Source organism: Dromiciops gliroides, chromosome 1 (assembly GCF_019393635.1).
Source record: "Dromiciops gliroides isolate mDroGli1 chromosome 1, mDroGli1.pri, whole genome shotgun sequence".
Lineage (NCBI taxonomy): Eukaryota > Metazoa > Chordata > Mammalia > Microbiotheria > Microbiotheriidae > Dromiciops > Dromiciops gliroides.
The window spans coordinates 281769973-281785066 of NC_057861.1; the positions used below are offsets into that span (position 1 = coordinate 281769973).

Here is a 15094-nt window from a genome sequence, read left to right on the forward strand (position 1 = left end):
TCACAAATATTCAGTTATTTAATTAGTAAAACAGATATGAATTAAATGTAAATTCCAAAGGATAGTCCTTTCAAAGTGTCTATAGTAACATCTTTTCTTCTCCCCTTGATTCAGAAAGCCATGCACATTTTTTCTTGGCTTTGTCTCTAATTCTCCATTCCAATTTTCATATCATTACCAGCACTCCCTCCCCCATCATTTGTTGCCTAGAGTCCAATAACAGCTTCCTGACATGTATCCCTGGCTCTTGGTCTTCCTTCACTGCTCCAATCTATTTTACAGATAAATAGATAATAACCAGACAAATTTTCCTTAAACAATATTGTGTCATTCTTCCACTCAAGAACTTCTATTGTCTGGCAATACCTATTCATGGAGTTTGGACTTGGTATAATGGAAGCCATTGTTGTTTGTGAAACAGGACAGTGAAGTCCTTATTTGTCAACTGCTTAGTGCAAAGGCACCACTAAAATAAAGTCTCCCACTATCTCCTTCTATGTGCATCTGAACATTTATTCCTTTGCTTCTTCCTGTTCCCATCTAAAATGTGTTCTTTTGCTCATCACTAGGTCACATTTACCTTTCTCTTCTCTGAACTTATATAAAACTTACATAACCTGTACCAAATGATTGAATGTTTGCTCTTCTATTTTTCTCTGGGTGCTCTTGTCCTTATTCCTCAATCAATCCCCACCCAACCCCCATTCTCCCAGCCAAAAGTAACCTTCTTGAAGAATCTTTTGTCCCAGCACAGTGTGGGCATAGAGTAGGTACATAGCAATTCATGTGATCAATAGATTGAACAAATACTATACCTCACAGTTCTCACTATTATAATTTCCCTCTTCTGTGTTATTTTCGTTTTTTAAAAAAGAGGCAAGGAGAATAGCTTGCAAGAAGTATTACAAGGGTAAATTAATGTGCTTAAGTCTTGAGATAAATTCAAGAAATAATAGTCAATACCTGAAACTATTACTTATTAGAAACCAGCAATCTTAATTCCCTATTCAATTACTAAAAGAGAGATGGAATTTCATTGAAATGCATGTATTTATTACAATATTTATTTTAGTCACAATTAACAAAGGGTTATGATACAAAAGGAAATGCTAACAAATCAAGTAATTGAAAAGGAATTCCTCTGTGCATGCTATAGCAACCGAAAAGACCAATCATAAACACCTTAGCAAACCCCCAAATAGCAGCATTTGATAACTAAGAGTCTTGACCTTATTCTGTCTTAAAATAGGCACCACTTTTAAAACTGTGAATAAGTTCTTAGCATCACCAGTCTAGGTGAAAAGGAAAAAAACCCCCACAATTCTGCAAGTTGGATCAGTAGTTCTGTCATTTTGTAGCCATGTTTTATAGCACCCACGTTTAAATATAGCCTTTTTATGATCATGTATTTATTGGAAAACAACTCAGAAACAATAGTAGAATGAATCAGAAAGCAAGATAGAGAGGAGAACGAGGCAAGCAAGCTGATATTTGGGGTGCTCAGAAAGAACTGAGTGAGCTAAAATCAAGCAGTTTGTTTAAGATTATAGGGTTCATAGTAAATAAAGATGATGTGTCTCTTAAGACTATTAAAAAACAGAAACATACAGTTACACGCATGGTGCAAATAAGAGTAGGGTTTCAGATTGAGAAGTCCCATTCTCTCTCTTTTTGAGGACTTTTAAAATAGACAAAGAGTGTGCAGAAAATGCCCCATTAGCTACGAGCCCTGGAGGATAAGCAATTTGATGATAAACTCAACCCCCCTCTCCATCCCCACCCTAACCCATTTAATTCCCTGATGATATACATGAACATATTATTATGAACATATTAAGATGTTCTGATGAAGTTATTGTTGTTTGGTTGTGTGACAAAGTCCAAGGTTTTCTTGGCAAAGATACTGGGGTAGTTCGTTATTTCCTCTCCAGTGTGTCCCGATTTTACAGACGGTAAAAAGAGGCAAATAGGGGTTAAGTGATTTGCCCAGGGTCACACAGTTAAGTGTCTGGGGCCAGAGTCAAACTCAGACCTTCCTGATTTCAGACCCAGTGCTCTATCCACTGTACCACCTAGCTGCCCCCTGAATGAAGGGCAAGTTCTAAATTACAATATATGGAACATGCCTGGAGAAATTTTTTGTTTGTTTGTTTGTTTATTCTGCGGGGCAATGGGGGTTAAGTGACTTGCCCAGGGTCACACAGCTAGTAAGTGTCAAGTGTCTGAGGCTAGATTTGAACTCAGGTAGTCCTGAATCCAGGGCTAGTGCTTTATCAACTGCGCCACCTAGCCGCCCCCTCAGGCATATACTTTAAATGCAATAATTTCTATGATTATTCTTTTACCAATTGCCATTGTAAATATTTTTATTAAACTCCAGTCAACAAAGAAAATGAAAAAAAAAAGATAGACTTTACCTAAAGACTTTGGTAGCAGGTTTTTTACAAACTCTGCGTGGTCCCCTACATGCAGGATGCTGTATACACTTGTGTTCATCAGCTCTTCTTGGTTATACCTTAGGTATTGTGTCACATTTTCAGAAACAAATACAACATTACCTTCCAGGTTCACTACAAAGAAGAAGCCATCAAGGGCCTACAAGAGAAGGACAAATTGTTAATAGCATTGTAAAGTCACGTGTACTTGTTAAGAAATGTACAACTGTTTGCTCTTCAAGTGAAATACTCAATTCACACTTTCATAGAAAAGGAACATTTCCTTTAACTATCCCCCTGGACCCTTAATTTTCATTAAGTCATATGGAACCAATTAACACATTTTTACTAGTTGAAATATACAGATGCCATTTCCACAAAACTAAAGTGGGAGAGGAATTAATTGAGGCTCGCCTTATTCTGGGCTACATGATTAACACTAATTTTTCCTAATCTTCTACAAAATGATGAATATGAGCTTAAATTCATGTGTTCATTTGTATTTTTGAAATGAGACTCATATATTTCCGAGAGCAATGAATTCATTTCTTTTTTTTTTATTTTATTTTTTTAGTGAGGCAATTGGGGTTAAGTGACTTGCCCAGGGTCACACAGCTAGTAAGTGTCAAGTGTCTGAGGCCGGATTTGAACTCAGGTACTCCTGACTCCAGGGCTGGTGCTCTATCCACTGCGCCACCTAGCTGCCCCAATGAATTCATTTCTAAACCAATAAGATACAAGGTTATGGTCTTCGCATGCTCCTATGGTTTGAAAAAAAAAATTAATTAGCATTACAGCATGGAGCCCCTTGGCTAAACATATTCATGATGAATTATAGTAACAAGTGGTTGGAAAATTTACTATATTTATGAGATTTTTTTTCTTTTTTACTGGGTATTGGTGGTTTGAGTCACAGCAAACTACTCAACGTAGAGAACTGTCGACACAGTTGTGAGCAATGTTGTCTAAACACGGTATGAATCCTAGTATGCCTAATAATTACGTTCCCTAAGTTTGGAAACTGAGGAGCCTCGTATGAATATTCCTTATTACTCGGAGTGGATCTATGGGAAGATAGCCTAAGCTAACAGGACTGGCAGTTCTGTTAGCTACATTTCAGAGTAGCCGACAGAGAAGAGACTTAATGCATAGAATGTCTTTATGTGTGATATGGAGGATAAGGAGGATACAGAGAGGAAAACCAGGCAATGAGTAATATACCAAGTGTCCTTTTCATACTTGTTGCTACAGACATCTACTCAAAGAGTTTTTACAATTAAAATTCTGTAGTTTACTTCTGAAAGCATGTGTTACTTCTTATAGCTTTTATCCCATGGATTAAAAAAAGAAAGAAACAGTTTTACTTCCTGAAACAGCATGTGTTTTTAAAAGCTTACCAAGATACTTTCCTAAGAAAAAAAGAGCTGACATTCAGTTTTGTTGCTTAGCAACAACAATGCTAATGATGCAAGCATGATTGTGCATCTATGCCTGGGAATAGCTCACCAAGAACAAGCCTTTTCTCTGTTCAATTTATGACATGTAAACAGGAGGAAAGATTTAAATTTAAACCATAAGTCACAGGAGTCAAGCATTAGCTTTTAAACTTACAATGTATGGAACCCCTGCCATACAGGTGCTTGGCAAAATCTTAGAAGATTATTGTGAAATAGCAACAAACAAACAAACAAATAAATAAAACAAAAATAAAAAGCCCTGACTTGATTTTATGTGATAATGTAAATTACAATCTTGAAATCTGCTTTATGTGATTAATGAATTGAACTCGAGACTTAAAGCCTTATGGTCAGTCCACCAATCAAGAAAAAACCTACTATGGGTTAAAGCAAGCACCTACTATGGGTTAAAAAAATGAAACAATCACTTCTCCCACGAGACTTAACATTTTCTTAGAAGAGACATCTATATGTAAAAGCATATAGGAATTAATAAAGAAAAATAAAAGGTAATCCTGTACATGGTAATGATGGAAGGCACTAGAAATTAGGGGAATAGGAAAATCTTCATGTAGAAGGTGATGCTTGAACTTCATCTCAAAGAAAGAGATTATCTTTACATGTAATTGGAAAAAATAAAATACTATTAAAAAAATTGTGGTAAATAGCAAACTACCCTCTCAAAAAATTAAAGCCATAGGAAAAGCTCCAAATTATGACAATCAAGAACGGACAATTTAATAGAATTTTATTTTTTTTTAATTAAATTAAAATTTTTTTTGGTGAGGCAATTGGGGTTATGTGACTTGCCCAGGGTCACACAGCTAGTAAATGTCAAATGTCTGAGGCTGAATTTGAATTCAGGTCCTCCTGAATCCAGGGCTGGTGCTCTATCCACTGTACCACTTAGCTGCCCCCAATTTAATATAATTTTGGGGGGGAGGGGTGGTCAATAAGGGGTTAAGTGACTTGCCCAGGGTCATACAGCTAATATGTGTCAAGTGTCTGAGGCTGGATTTGAACTCAGGTGCTCTTGAATCCAGGGCCAGTGCTTTATCTACTGCGCCATCTAGCTGCCCCCAATTTAATATAATTTAAAAAATTATTTTATACTACACAGAAATATCTCTAAAATTAGTTAACTCATCTTTGCAGTATTTTTTTTATGTCCACCAGCTACTTAGTAATTATCAGCTACTAGGCAGATATAAAAAGTAGCAATGAAGAGATTAGGGGACCAGATATGACAAAGTCAGTTTTTAGTTCTAAAATTCTCTGATTTCATGTTTCCAAAGAATACAAAAATCTAATCCATTTAATTGTTAAAAAATTAAAATCATTATATAAACAGACTTGGAAAATAAGGCTGCAGTAGAAAATCTACATATCATTTCTTTCTTTCTTTCTTTTTTTTTGCGGGGCAATGGGGGTTAAGTGACTTGCCCAGGGTCACGTAGCTAGTAAGTGTCAAGTGTCTGAGGCCGGATTTGAACTCAGGTCCTCCTGAATCCAGGGCCGATGCTTTATCCACTGTGCCACCTAGCCATTCCCTCTTTCTTTTTTTGCCGGGCAATGAGGGTTAAGTGACTTTTGCCTAGGGTCACACAGCTAGTAAGTGTCAAGTGTCAACAGCCTACAACACAGCACAAGCCCAAAACAAACATAAAAAGAAAACCAACCCCCCCCCCCCCCCCGCTAAATCGTACATCCATAATTCAGTGCTTTTATTATTGTGCTGCCTATGCCTGCTGGTTTTAGGTTTTGTTTTTTTAGAGGGTGGTGGAGTGTGGGCACAGGGACTTTGGACTGGGAAGCCATAGCTGTGAGCTCAGGAGTGTAGGGATACTCCCAGTCTGGAAAGTCCCTCCGCAAACATATTCCTATTTCATTTGTAACTCTTAGTAAGCAGTGAGTATATGTTAGAGGCAAGACCTGAACCAGATTTTCCTGTCAGGACAGTCCTCTATTCTCTCTTCAGCTGTTTCTGAAGTATGAATAGGGGCCTGAGACGCTTTCAGGGGCCCATGAGGTCAGAACTATTTTTGGAATACTCTTAAGGTGTTTTAAATTCTAATATGCTAAATATGGATAACTATAACCTGCATTAGCATTAGCTCTTTGAGGAGGCCTCAACAATTTGTAGGAATACCAAGGGGTTCTATGACCAAGAAGTTTGAGAATCATGGAACTAATTCATACTGCTTTTCAATTTACTTTAAAAACAACTCCCCCCTCCCCCGCAAAAAAACCCCCAGATTTGTCTACTACTAGAAATAGGCCAGTAGATTAAAAGGTTTCAAAAGTACTATGTTCTTACTAAATGACAGAAAATTAAATGTGTACATTTTACTTCAGTTCTTTTCATCTGGAAATTAAACTTAGCAACACTGCCTCCAAATTATTAAAAAAAGAAACAGAATTTGTGTATTTTACCTCAAGCATCATTGGTCCAAGTGCATCCTTGTCAATAACACTTTGACCTGTAGATGAGACATCTGACTTCTGTACTTCATCTACATTGGCAGCTGCTGCTTTTTCTGCAACAAACATAAGAGTGAGTTAAATGACAATACTTTTTCAAGGATAAAATGACCCAGGAATATTTTATTGTAATGATTTTTCAAACCTCTAGTGGATGTGGACAGTTATTAAAAAAAATCACCTTATCACCACCACTGAACTGGGACAACTGTGCCAGAGGTGGAGCTAGTGCATTAACTTTTCACCTCTTGACTATGGTACTCAAATCCCATTTTAGGCCACACATAAAATAAGTTTGGAGGTTTCAACCTAGTTAGTTCCTCCTAGGAATCTTTTTAGATCACAAAAACACTATATATTCTGCCACAATTAGTCTTTATTCAAGAGGCACTTAAACTGAAGATGTGCTGTTTAGAAGTGAACAGTACTCGCCTAGGGTACATAAGGTCACATTTCAAAGGCAAGCAAGTTCTGTACCTTGTTTTCTATTGGAATTTAGGACCAGTACAGAATTTATATATTAGTTGTTACTTGAAAATGCTATGTTCCTTTCCTATTTCTAGTCACATTTAGAACAACTTGGAAGAGAGCTGATCCCCGACACATCCAAGCCACTCAATAATTTCTTGTAGAGTGAAGAGGGGTCTGACTTTTGTCATTTCCAAGCACTCAAAGAATTCTGCATCACCACTGCTGCTTTATGGGAAGGGTGTAAATATCTTTCTTAGGTCCCTAAATGGGAGTTATGAAGAAAAAAAAGTAGTCTTTTGCCTTCCTGATTTGAAAATTTTGTTTTATTCAAAAAACAAGTCAATCATAAAGTCATTGTAGTTATTCAACAAGTACTTATTAGATAGAAACTATTGGTAAGACCCCTGAGCTAGAAACTGAGGGTACAAAGACAAAGATGAAACAGGTTTTGCCCTCAAGAGTCTTACATTTACATATGTAAACAAAAGTAAATATGAAATTGGGAGAGGAAGGAAAAAGAGAACAGTAACAACTACGGGAAAGAATCATAAAAGGTCTTGCCTAGAAGGGGTCCCCTGAGCAAACCCTTGAAAGAAATTTGGTATTCCAAGAGAGACACAAGGAGGGAAGAGCAGGTAGGTTATTTTGGCAAGAATATAGACATATACAGTGAAGGGCTTATCTGAGGAGTTTATAATTGATCCTTGAAACAAAGGGAGCTATTGACGGTTCTTAAGTAATAAGACTGACATAATCAGAACTTGCTTTAAGAATATCAGCTGGGAAGTTGTGTAGAAAATAGATAATATTGTGAACTGAAAGCAATGAGACCCATTGGGAGGCTTCCGTAGTAGCTGAGAAGTCATGAGAGTATGAACTAGGGTGGTGACTCAGGAAGTAAAGAAAAGGGGACAGATACGAGAAAACTGAAAAGATACAACAAGGGACTGAATATGGGAAGAGGTGGTTGATGGGGTAAAGGGAAAGGGGAGGAGTCTAAAATGATTTTGAAGTTGAGACTGTAGCATCCTTGGAAGAGATAAGGAATTTAGGGTATGTTTAGGATGCAAGTGCCACTCAGATGCCTCTAGTAGAAAGGGATGGTATGAACTAATGCAGAATGAACTGAACAGAAACAGAAGAGCAATTTATACAATAATTTTGAATTCAAAGTAGTTTGAAAGGGAAGGCATTAGCAGTTGAAGGGACTCAGGAGAGGTGTCATCAAGATGCATTTATTAGGAACCTAACTCAATAGCAGGCACTGTACTAAGTGTTACATGCGTGAGCACGCACACAGACACACACACACAGATATGGTCCCTGCTCTCAAATAAATCAATCTAATGGGGGGTGAGGATGGAGAGAATTCCAGGTATAGGAGAAAGAGTGAAAATATCCTTAGTTGAGAGATGGAAGTTCATATGCAAGGAACAGCAAGGCAGCTAGTATTTCCAGATTGTATAGTACATGGAAGGGAGTAAGACTGGCAAGGTAGAAAGGGGCCAGGTTATGAAGGGCTTGAAGTACTGAACAGAGGATTTTATATTTGCTCCTAGAGGTGATAGGGAACCACTGGAGTTTATCGAAAAGGGCGGGAGAGTGATGTGGTCAGACCTTCACTTTAGGAAGATCACTTTGAGAAACTGGAGAAACGGTGACCAATCAGAAAGCTACTGCAATAATCCTGGAGAGATGATGGGGGCCTGAACCAGGGTAGTGACCTTGTCTGAAGAGAGAAAGGCACATACATGACAAAAGGCATAGAAGTAGAATTGACAGGACTTGGAAACACTGGATGAGGGGGTAAAGGTTGAGAGAGTGTGGAGTTGAGAATGACATTTAAGTTGCAAGCCTGGGTGACTGGGAGGATGGTGATATCATAACATATATAGTAACAGAGAAGTTAAGAAGAGTGGAGGGTTTCAGGAAAAAGATGAATTTAGTTTTGAACATGTTAGGTTGCAAAATCTATGGATGCTAGAGAGCTGAGTCTCGAAGGGAGAAATACATTCTAGGGCATGGAAATCAGGAAGGAGTGCATTCCTGACCTGAGGAACAGTCAGAAAAAGGTGCAGAAATGTGAGGTGGAGTGTTTTGTGAAGATCAACAAGGTGAGTAGTGTGACCGGACCATAAAGTGTGTGGAGAGGAGTACAGAGTAAGAAAACTGAAAATAGGAGAGGTCAAGTTGTAAATGACTTTAAATGCCAAAGAGAGAGTTTTAATATCTGATCCTGGAGGTCACAGGGAGCAACTAGAATTTATTGAGAGAGAATGCTGCTTTTGAGAAGCAGAAAGAAAGCCAGTTTATTGAATTTTGGAATCACGGAGTGGAGTGGGAAGGAGGAAATAATGTATAATAAAGATGGAAAATCAGGTTGGGCCATGCTGTGAAAGACTTTAGAAATGAAGTAGAGAAGTTTTTATTTGATTCGAGGCAAGAAGAAGGTACTGGATTTTAATGAGTAGGGGAATGATACTGTCAGGCCCATGCCTAAGGAGAATCACTTTGGCAGCAGTGTTGGAAGGTGGATTAGATTAAGGAGACACTCAAGGCAGAGACACTAGTTTGAAAGCTAATACAATATTCTAGATCAGAAGTGAAAATGGCCTAAACTAAGGTGTGTTAGTTGAGAGAAGGGATTCAATGTGAGATATGTTGTAGAAGTAGAAAGTCAATATTTGATAAGTGACTGGACATATGAGACAAGGGAATTTAAGAAGAAATGATGAGTTTACCAACCTGAGACAACCTCTAAATATACCTGTATTTTAAGTACATCTATTTTTCCCTGTACTAAATGTTGCTATTCCAAAGGAACTTTAAAATCAGTCTGAAGAACTGATGGTAGCTGAAGAAAGATGGAATTTGTTAACAAAATTCCTCCAAAAAAGAATTTTAAAAATTATACTACACTGAATCCTGGTGGAAAAATCCAAGACAAAGTCACAATAAGTCACTGTCCATCCCAACTTAGCATTTGGAGACAGAGAGGTATGTGGACATTAGGATAAAGGGGCCTGGTTCAGGGAGAGGTTGTTGACTGGACAAAACAGAGGTTCTACACCCTTCCCAGGGTAAGCCCAGGTGCTAACTGGCAGCTTTGTCCCATACTATCCAGTTCCAAGTTACAGATCCAGAGTAGACTGATGAGACCTCCTCTCAGGGCTGGTGTTCCAAGATAGGAAGGCCTAGATGGTGTACCAAAAAAAGAACAGGTTCAGAAGAAAACAGCAACAGCAGTGTGGCTCTGAAGCCTGAAGAAGAATAACTAGGTGAAGAATTCCAGACTAAAGAGGAGACTCCACTTCTGTCACTCTGGAGCAGCAGAATTTCCTAGCTGACTGGCAATGGCTGAGTCCAGCAGCAGTCAAAGATTTGTAGAGCTCAGATCAGGTGGAGGGCAATTGGAATTTGTCCTGAGTCAGCCTACTTTGGGAACACCAAAAGTTTGTTGGTGGGGACAAGTCAAAGCTCTCTCTGAGAGCCTGGAACAACATAACACTCAATACTCCAAGAAAGTAGCAGGAGGCCCAGCTCACACCTACCCTCCAGAAGTACACAAAGAGGTTGCCCTTAAAATCCAGTCTGAAGCCAGAAAGTAGGCTGGAAAATGGGCAAGCAAACAACAAAATCCTACAATAAAAAGCTATGAGGGTGACAGGTTTGCTCAAGACACAAACTCAGAAGAGAATTAATGCAAAGGCTCAGAGTAAAACACAGCTTGGGTAAAAATTCAATTAGATTTTCTGGAAGAAATGAAGCAAGAATTTAAAATGTTTTTGTCAACAGAATGAGAGCACTAGAGGAAAAAATTGGAAAACAAATGAGAGTTATGGAAGAATTGGAAATAGTTTGGCACAAGAAGTATAAAATCTTGATCAAGCAACAAACTCCTTGAAAAGTTAATGGATCAAAGAGAAGTCAATGACTCCACAAGACAACAAGAAATACTAAAGCAAAGTCAAAGGACTGGGAAAAAAAAAAGAAAACATGAGGCATCTCACAACAAAAGCAACTAATCAGAAAACAGATTAAGGTGAAAAATAATTAAGAATCATTTGAATATCTAAGCAGATATGATCAGAATATGAGCCCACACACCATATTTTGCAAAATCTTAGAAGAAAATTTCCCAGAGTTCTTGTAACCAGGGGGCAAAGCAGAAATAATAATCCACTGGTCATCTTCTGAAAGAAATCCCTAAGTGAAAACTTTCAGGGATGTTATAACCAAAATTCAGAGCCTCCAGGTCAAAGAAAATATACTCTCATCAGTCAGTAAGAAAGAATTCAAGTACCAAGAGTCACAGCTGGGATCACATGTTAAGATTTAACAGCCACCACTATGTAAATAAACAAAAATGGACAATGATAAATGGCTAAATAAGGATAAACTGCTTATAACCTAACATGGAGAGATAATACATGTGTCCACACTGAACCCTATCATCATCAGGAGTCAGAAAGGGAGCCTAATTAGACAGAATACATGGGTGTGGTTCTGTTATATGTTGATGATCAAAAGAGAAGAATGGGAGGGGGTAAGAGGAATATATGTCTACAAAATAAGGGTGGGCAGGGGAGGACTAACACTTGAACCTCACTTACATCTGAATTGTTCAAAGAAGGGAAGAATATGCATATACTCATCTGTGTATAAAAATACATCTCATTCCACAGGAAAATGGGAGAAGGGGGAATTAGCAGGAGTGTAGTTGAAAGGATAGATTATCCTTAAGCAAAACAAACTAAAGATGTGTAAATACTAATAGCTATTTTTTGGAGTGGTAAAGAATAGGAATGTGAGGGGTGCCCATAAATCGGTGAAAGGCCAAACAAGTTATGGTATATAAATGTGATGCAATATCACTGTACTGTAAGAAATGATGAAGGAGATGGTTTCAGACATACCTGGGAAGATTTATATGAACTGACATAGAGTGAAGTGAACAGAACCAAGAGAACAATTTATACAATGACTATATGGTAAAGAAAAACAACTTTCACAATTCTAGAGGGCTAATAATGAAACATGCTTGCCCACCTCCAGAGAGAGAGGCGTGAAAGACTTAAGCACATAGCATGAAACACACACACCCCCACCCCCTCCTCTGAATCAATCTGCATTAATTATTTTAGCAAAAACACATTTCAAACAATTGAAAATGCTGCAAAGTAGCAATTTATGCTTAATAAAGCTATATACAATTTTTCCAAGTCTTTAAAATATTCAAAATATTGAAGGAAACTTAATTTCCCAAATTCAAACTAATTTATAAGAAATGCTTGGGTAAATACCCCTTTCAAATGTAGTGAAACTAGTTCCAAAGAGAGGAGACATATATAAAAGCAAATATTTGGCACCTTCTTTAAAGATGCCTATTCTCCCTGCAACAATTCTACAAGGCCAGATTTTTAACGAATACTTAAAAGTCTTTTAGAGAATTTAGGAAGGAGTTATAATAATCTGCTCTGTGGGATGCCTGACTGAGAAAAGTCAATAATGAACATCCACTCTAAAGCTTGCAATTAGTTTAAAAAATTACTGTTGAGGGGCAGCTAGGTGGTACAGTGGATAGAGCACTAGCCCTGGAGTCAGGAGGACCTGAGTTCAAATTTGACCTCAGACACCTAACGCTTACTAGCTGTGTGACCCTGGGCAAGTCACTTAACCCCAATTGCCTCACTAAAATTTTTAAAAAAAATTACTGCTGAGAGAAACAGAATGGTCCAACACAGCTAGTTTTGAAGGCCCTAATGTCAGTCAGTGATATCAGTGCTTGGTCCTATCTCTCTACTTGCTGGGTGATTCTAAGCAAACCACTTAACCCACAGTAGGTTTCTAACATGTTAGGGTTACATAACCATTGTTGCTCTGTACTGGTAGGAATGAAGTTTCCTCCACGACAGTTTCCTACACCAGTGAAATCACAGGCCTCAATGAAAAAAGTTATCCTTGATAGAAGTATGATGCTATTTATCTTTTATATCATTCTATAACTTATAATTATTCTACCTACAATATATTCATTCCTTCAGTGTTATAGTTCTTTTACAGGTTTTTTTTAACCTGAATTTTTCTTAGGCACTGGCTAGATTTTTAATGTCCTTAATATAACATGCCTACAGTCCAACTAAGCCCATCAGGTAATAGTCTATAAATTCATAATTAGGATAATATTAAAAGATGTCTATACATAAACTTCTATATTTTCACAAAATAATACTATAAATACTGAGTAATGTCCTGTGTTCATCAGATTTTACATAATGAATTCTAGTTGTAAATACAACTTATTACAAGCAGTAGCATTCTATCAACTCTGAGCCCTTTCTTTCCCTTCTTTCCCAAGGGAGAGATTGTTAGATCATGTGAATTAATGGGGTCCAGTGAAATTCGTTAAGTTTATAAGGTCTAAAATGAACAGCCTTTAATAAGCAGCCTGGACTGGAAAGTTGGGGAAATGTATGGGAAGAAGTCCAGGGTCCCCAAGAGTGGATCAGGAACTACAATACTTTATCTGAATAGGTACTGAGAGAGGTCCTGTAGGCTTGATTGAAAAGCAACCATAGTACATAGTCATGCGCTAATAGAAAATACTATTTATGTTTTTTAAAATAAATCAGAACAATGGAACCTCAAGGAATCTAAGATATTGTTTGTTCTAAGCCCTTCATTCTACAGATTAAGAAATGAAGGTGAGGGAAGATGAGTGATTTGCCCTAGGGCACAGAAATACACAGCTTTTCCTTGGCAATATTGTGGGTAAGGAACAACAAACAAAAGCTTCTGGTCACAATGGAAACAGTTACTACTTAGAAAATGGGAAATCAGCTTCCACAATTAAGATTCCAATATCACATGTTCATATGTCAGTATATTCTTGTTGTGTTACCTATATTGATATTGACCATTTTTACCACAATAAAGATCAAATAATAATATAATTGTTCTATCATTCTTCAAAGAATCATATTCTTACATGTGAAAAAATGTGTACTTTTTGTAAATGTTATCATTTTTAAAAAATGACACAATCATTTTAATGTCTCTTCTTCCCCATTGCTAATATTCAATTAGTTAACAAATTTCACTGCTTCTATAACTGTAATATCTCTCATAGTCATCTTAGCTCCTTTTATTCTCACTGCCATTACCTAAATTCATACCCTCTTTCCTGAAATGCTACAATAATCTCACAATAGAGTTCTCTTCCCCACTTACAAATCATGGTCAAATCTTCTTAAAGCACAAGCCTGATCAAATCATTGCCTGGATCAAAAGTCAGCTACCAATTGACTTCCGAATTCTCATTCTTTGGTTTGGCATTCACAGGCCTGCCTTAACTTTGGGGTGACTTGCACAAGGTCACACAGCTAGCAAGTGTCAAGTGTCTGAGGTCATATTTGAACTCAGGTCCTCCTGAATCCAGGGCCAGTGCTCTATCCACTGTGCCACCTAGCTGCCCCCTCTGCCTTAACTTTTAGATCCCCAAACTTTAAGTTTCAAATTAGACTCATTCTTCTCTTCAATATTTATATTCAATACTTGAACCTGAACACATTCTGCAGTCTCCTCATGCTGACTGCCAGAAATACTGTCCCTGTATTTTTTACTCATTGAAATCCTATCCCATACTTTAAATCCTACTTCAAAAGCCACCCTTTTCCATGTACCCTACCATGATCTCCCTCAGCACAATGGGTTCTATTCTCTAATGAATTTTCATCAATCAATTAATAAGCATTTAAGTGTCTACCATGTATCAGATTTTATTCTAGATGCTTCAAATATAAAGACAAAAATGAAATCATCTCTGCTCTGAAAGAGTTGCACCCTATTCAGAGAAAATATGTATATTAAATATGTACAGTTTATTTGCAAAATGGCACACAATTTTGTGAGGGAGGTCGAGAGTTTGAGGTAGAGTAAGGGTAAGAAGAGGCTTCGTGTAGAAGGTGAGTTTTGAAAGAAAAAGAGAAATTCTAGGAAGCAGGTGAAGAGGGATTGCATTCAATTTTATGAGTACAAATATACAGAGTTAGGAGAAATGCCCTGTGTGAGGAACAACAAGAAAGAGAGAGAGAACCAACCATTTATTTGTATGAGACACCTGTATTAAGCATTTTACAAATATTATCTCATTTGATCCTCACAACCCTGGGAAGTAGGTGCTTTTTTATGATTCTCATTTTGCAGATGAAGAAGGCAAATAGTGGTTAAATGACCTGCCCAGAATTCTAT

General features: G+C 37.5%; 1 protein-coding gene across 9 annotated transcripts in view; it reads right to left on the reverse strand.

Annotated features, from left to right (window-relative positions):
- Positions 1 to 15094, reverse strand: part of NCOA2 (nuclear receptor coactivator 2) — a 361979-nt gene that overhangs the window by 67901 nt on the left and 278984 nt on the right. For all 9 annotated transcript variants that reach the window (XM_043988572.1, XM_043988593.1, XM_043988540.1 and 6 more), the window contains 2 exons: positions 6326 to 6429; positions 2418 to 2595 (listed from right to left, as the gene is read on the reverse strand). In XM_043988572.1, the coding sequence (XP_043844507.1) occupies positions 2418 to 2595; positions 6326 to 6429 (282 nt within the window). The remainder of the gene's footprint in view (positions 1 to 2417; positions 2596 to 6325; positions 6430 to 15094) is intronic.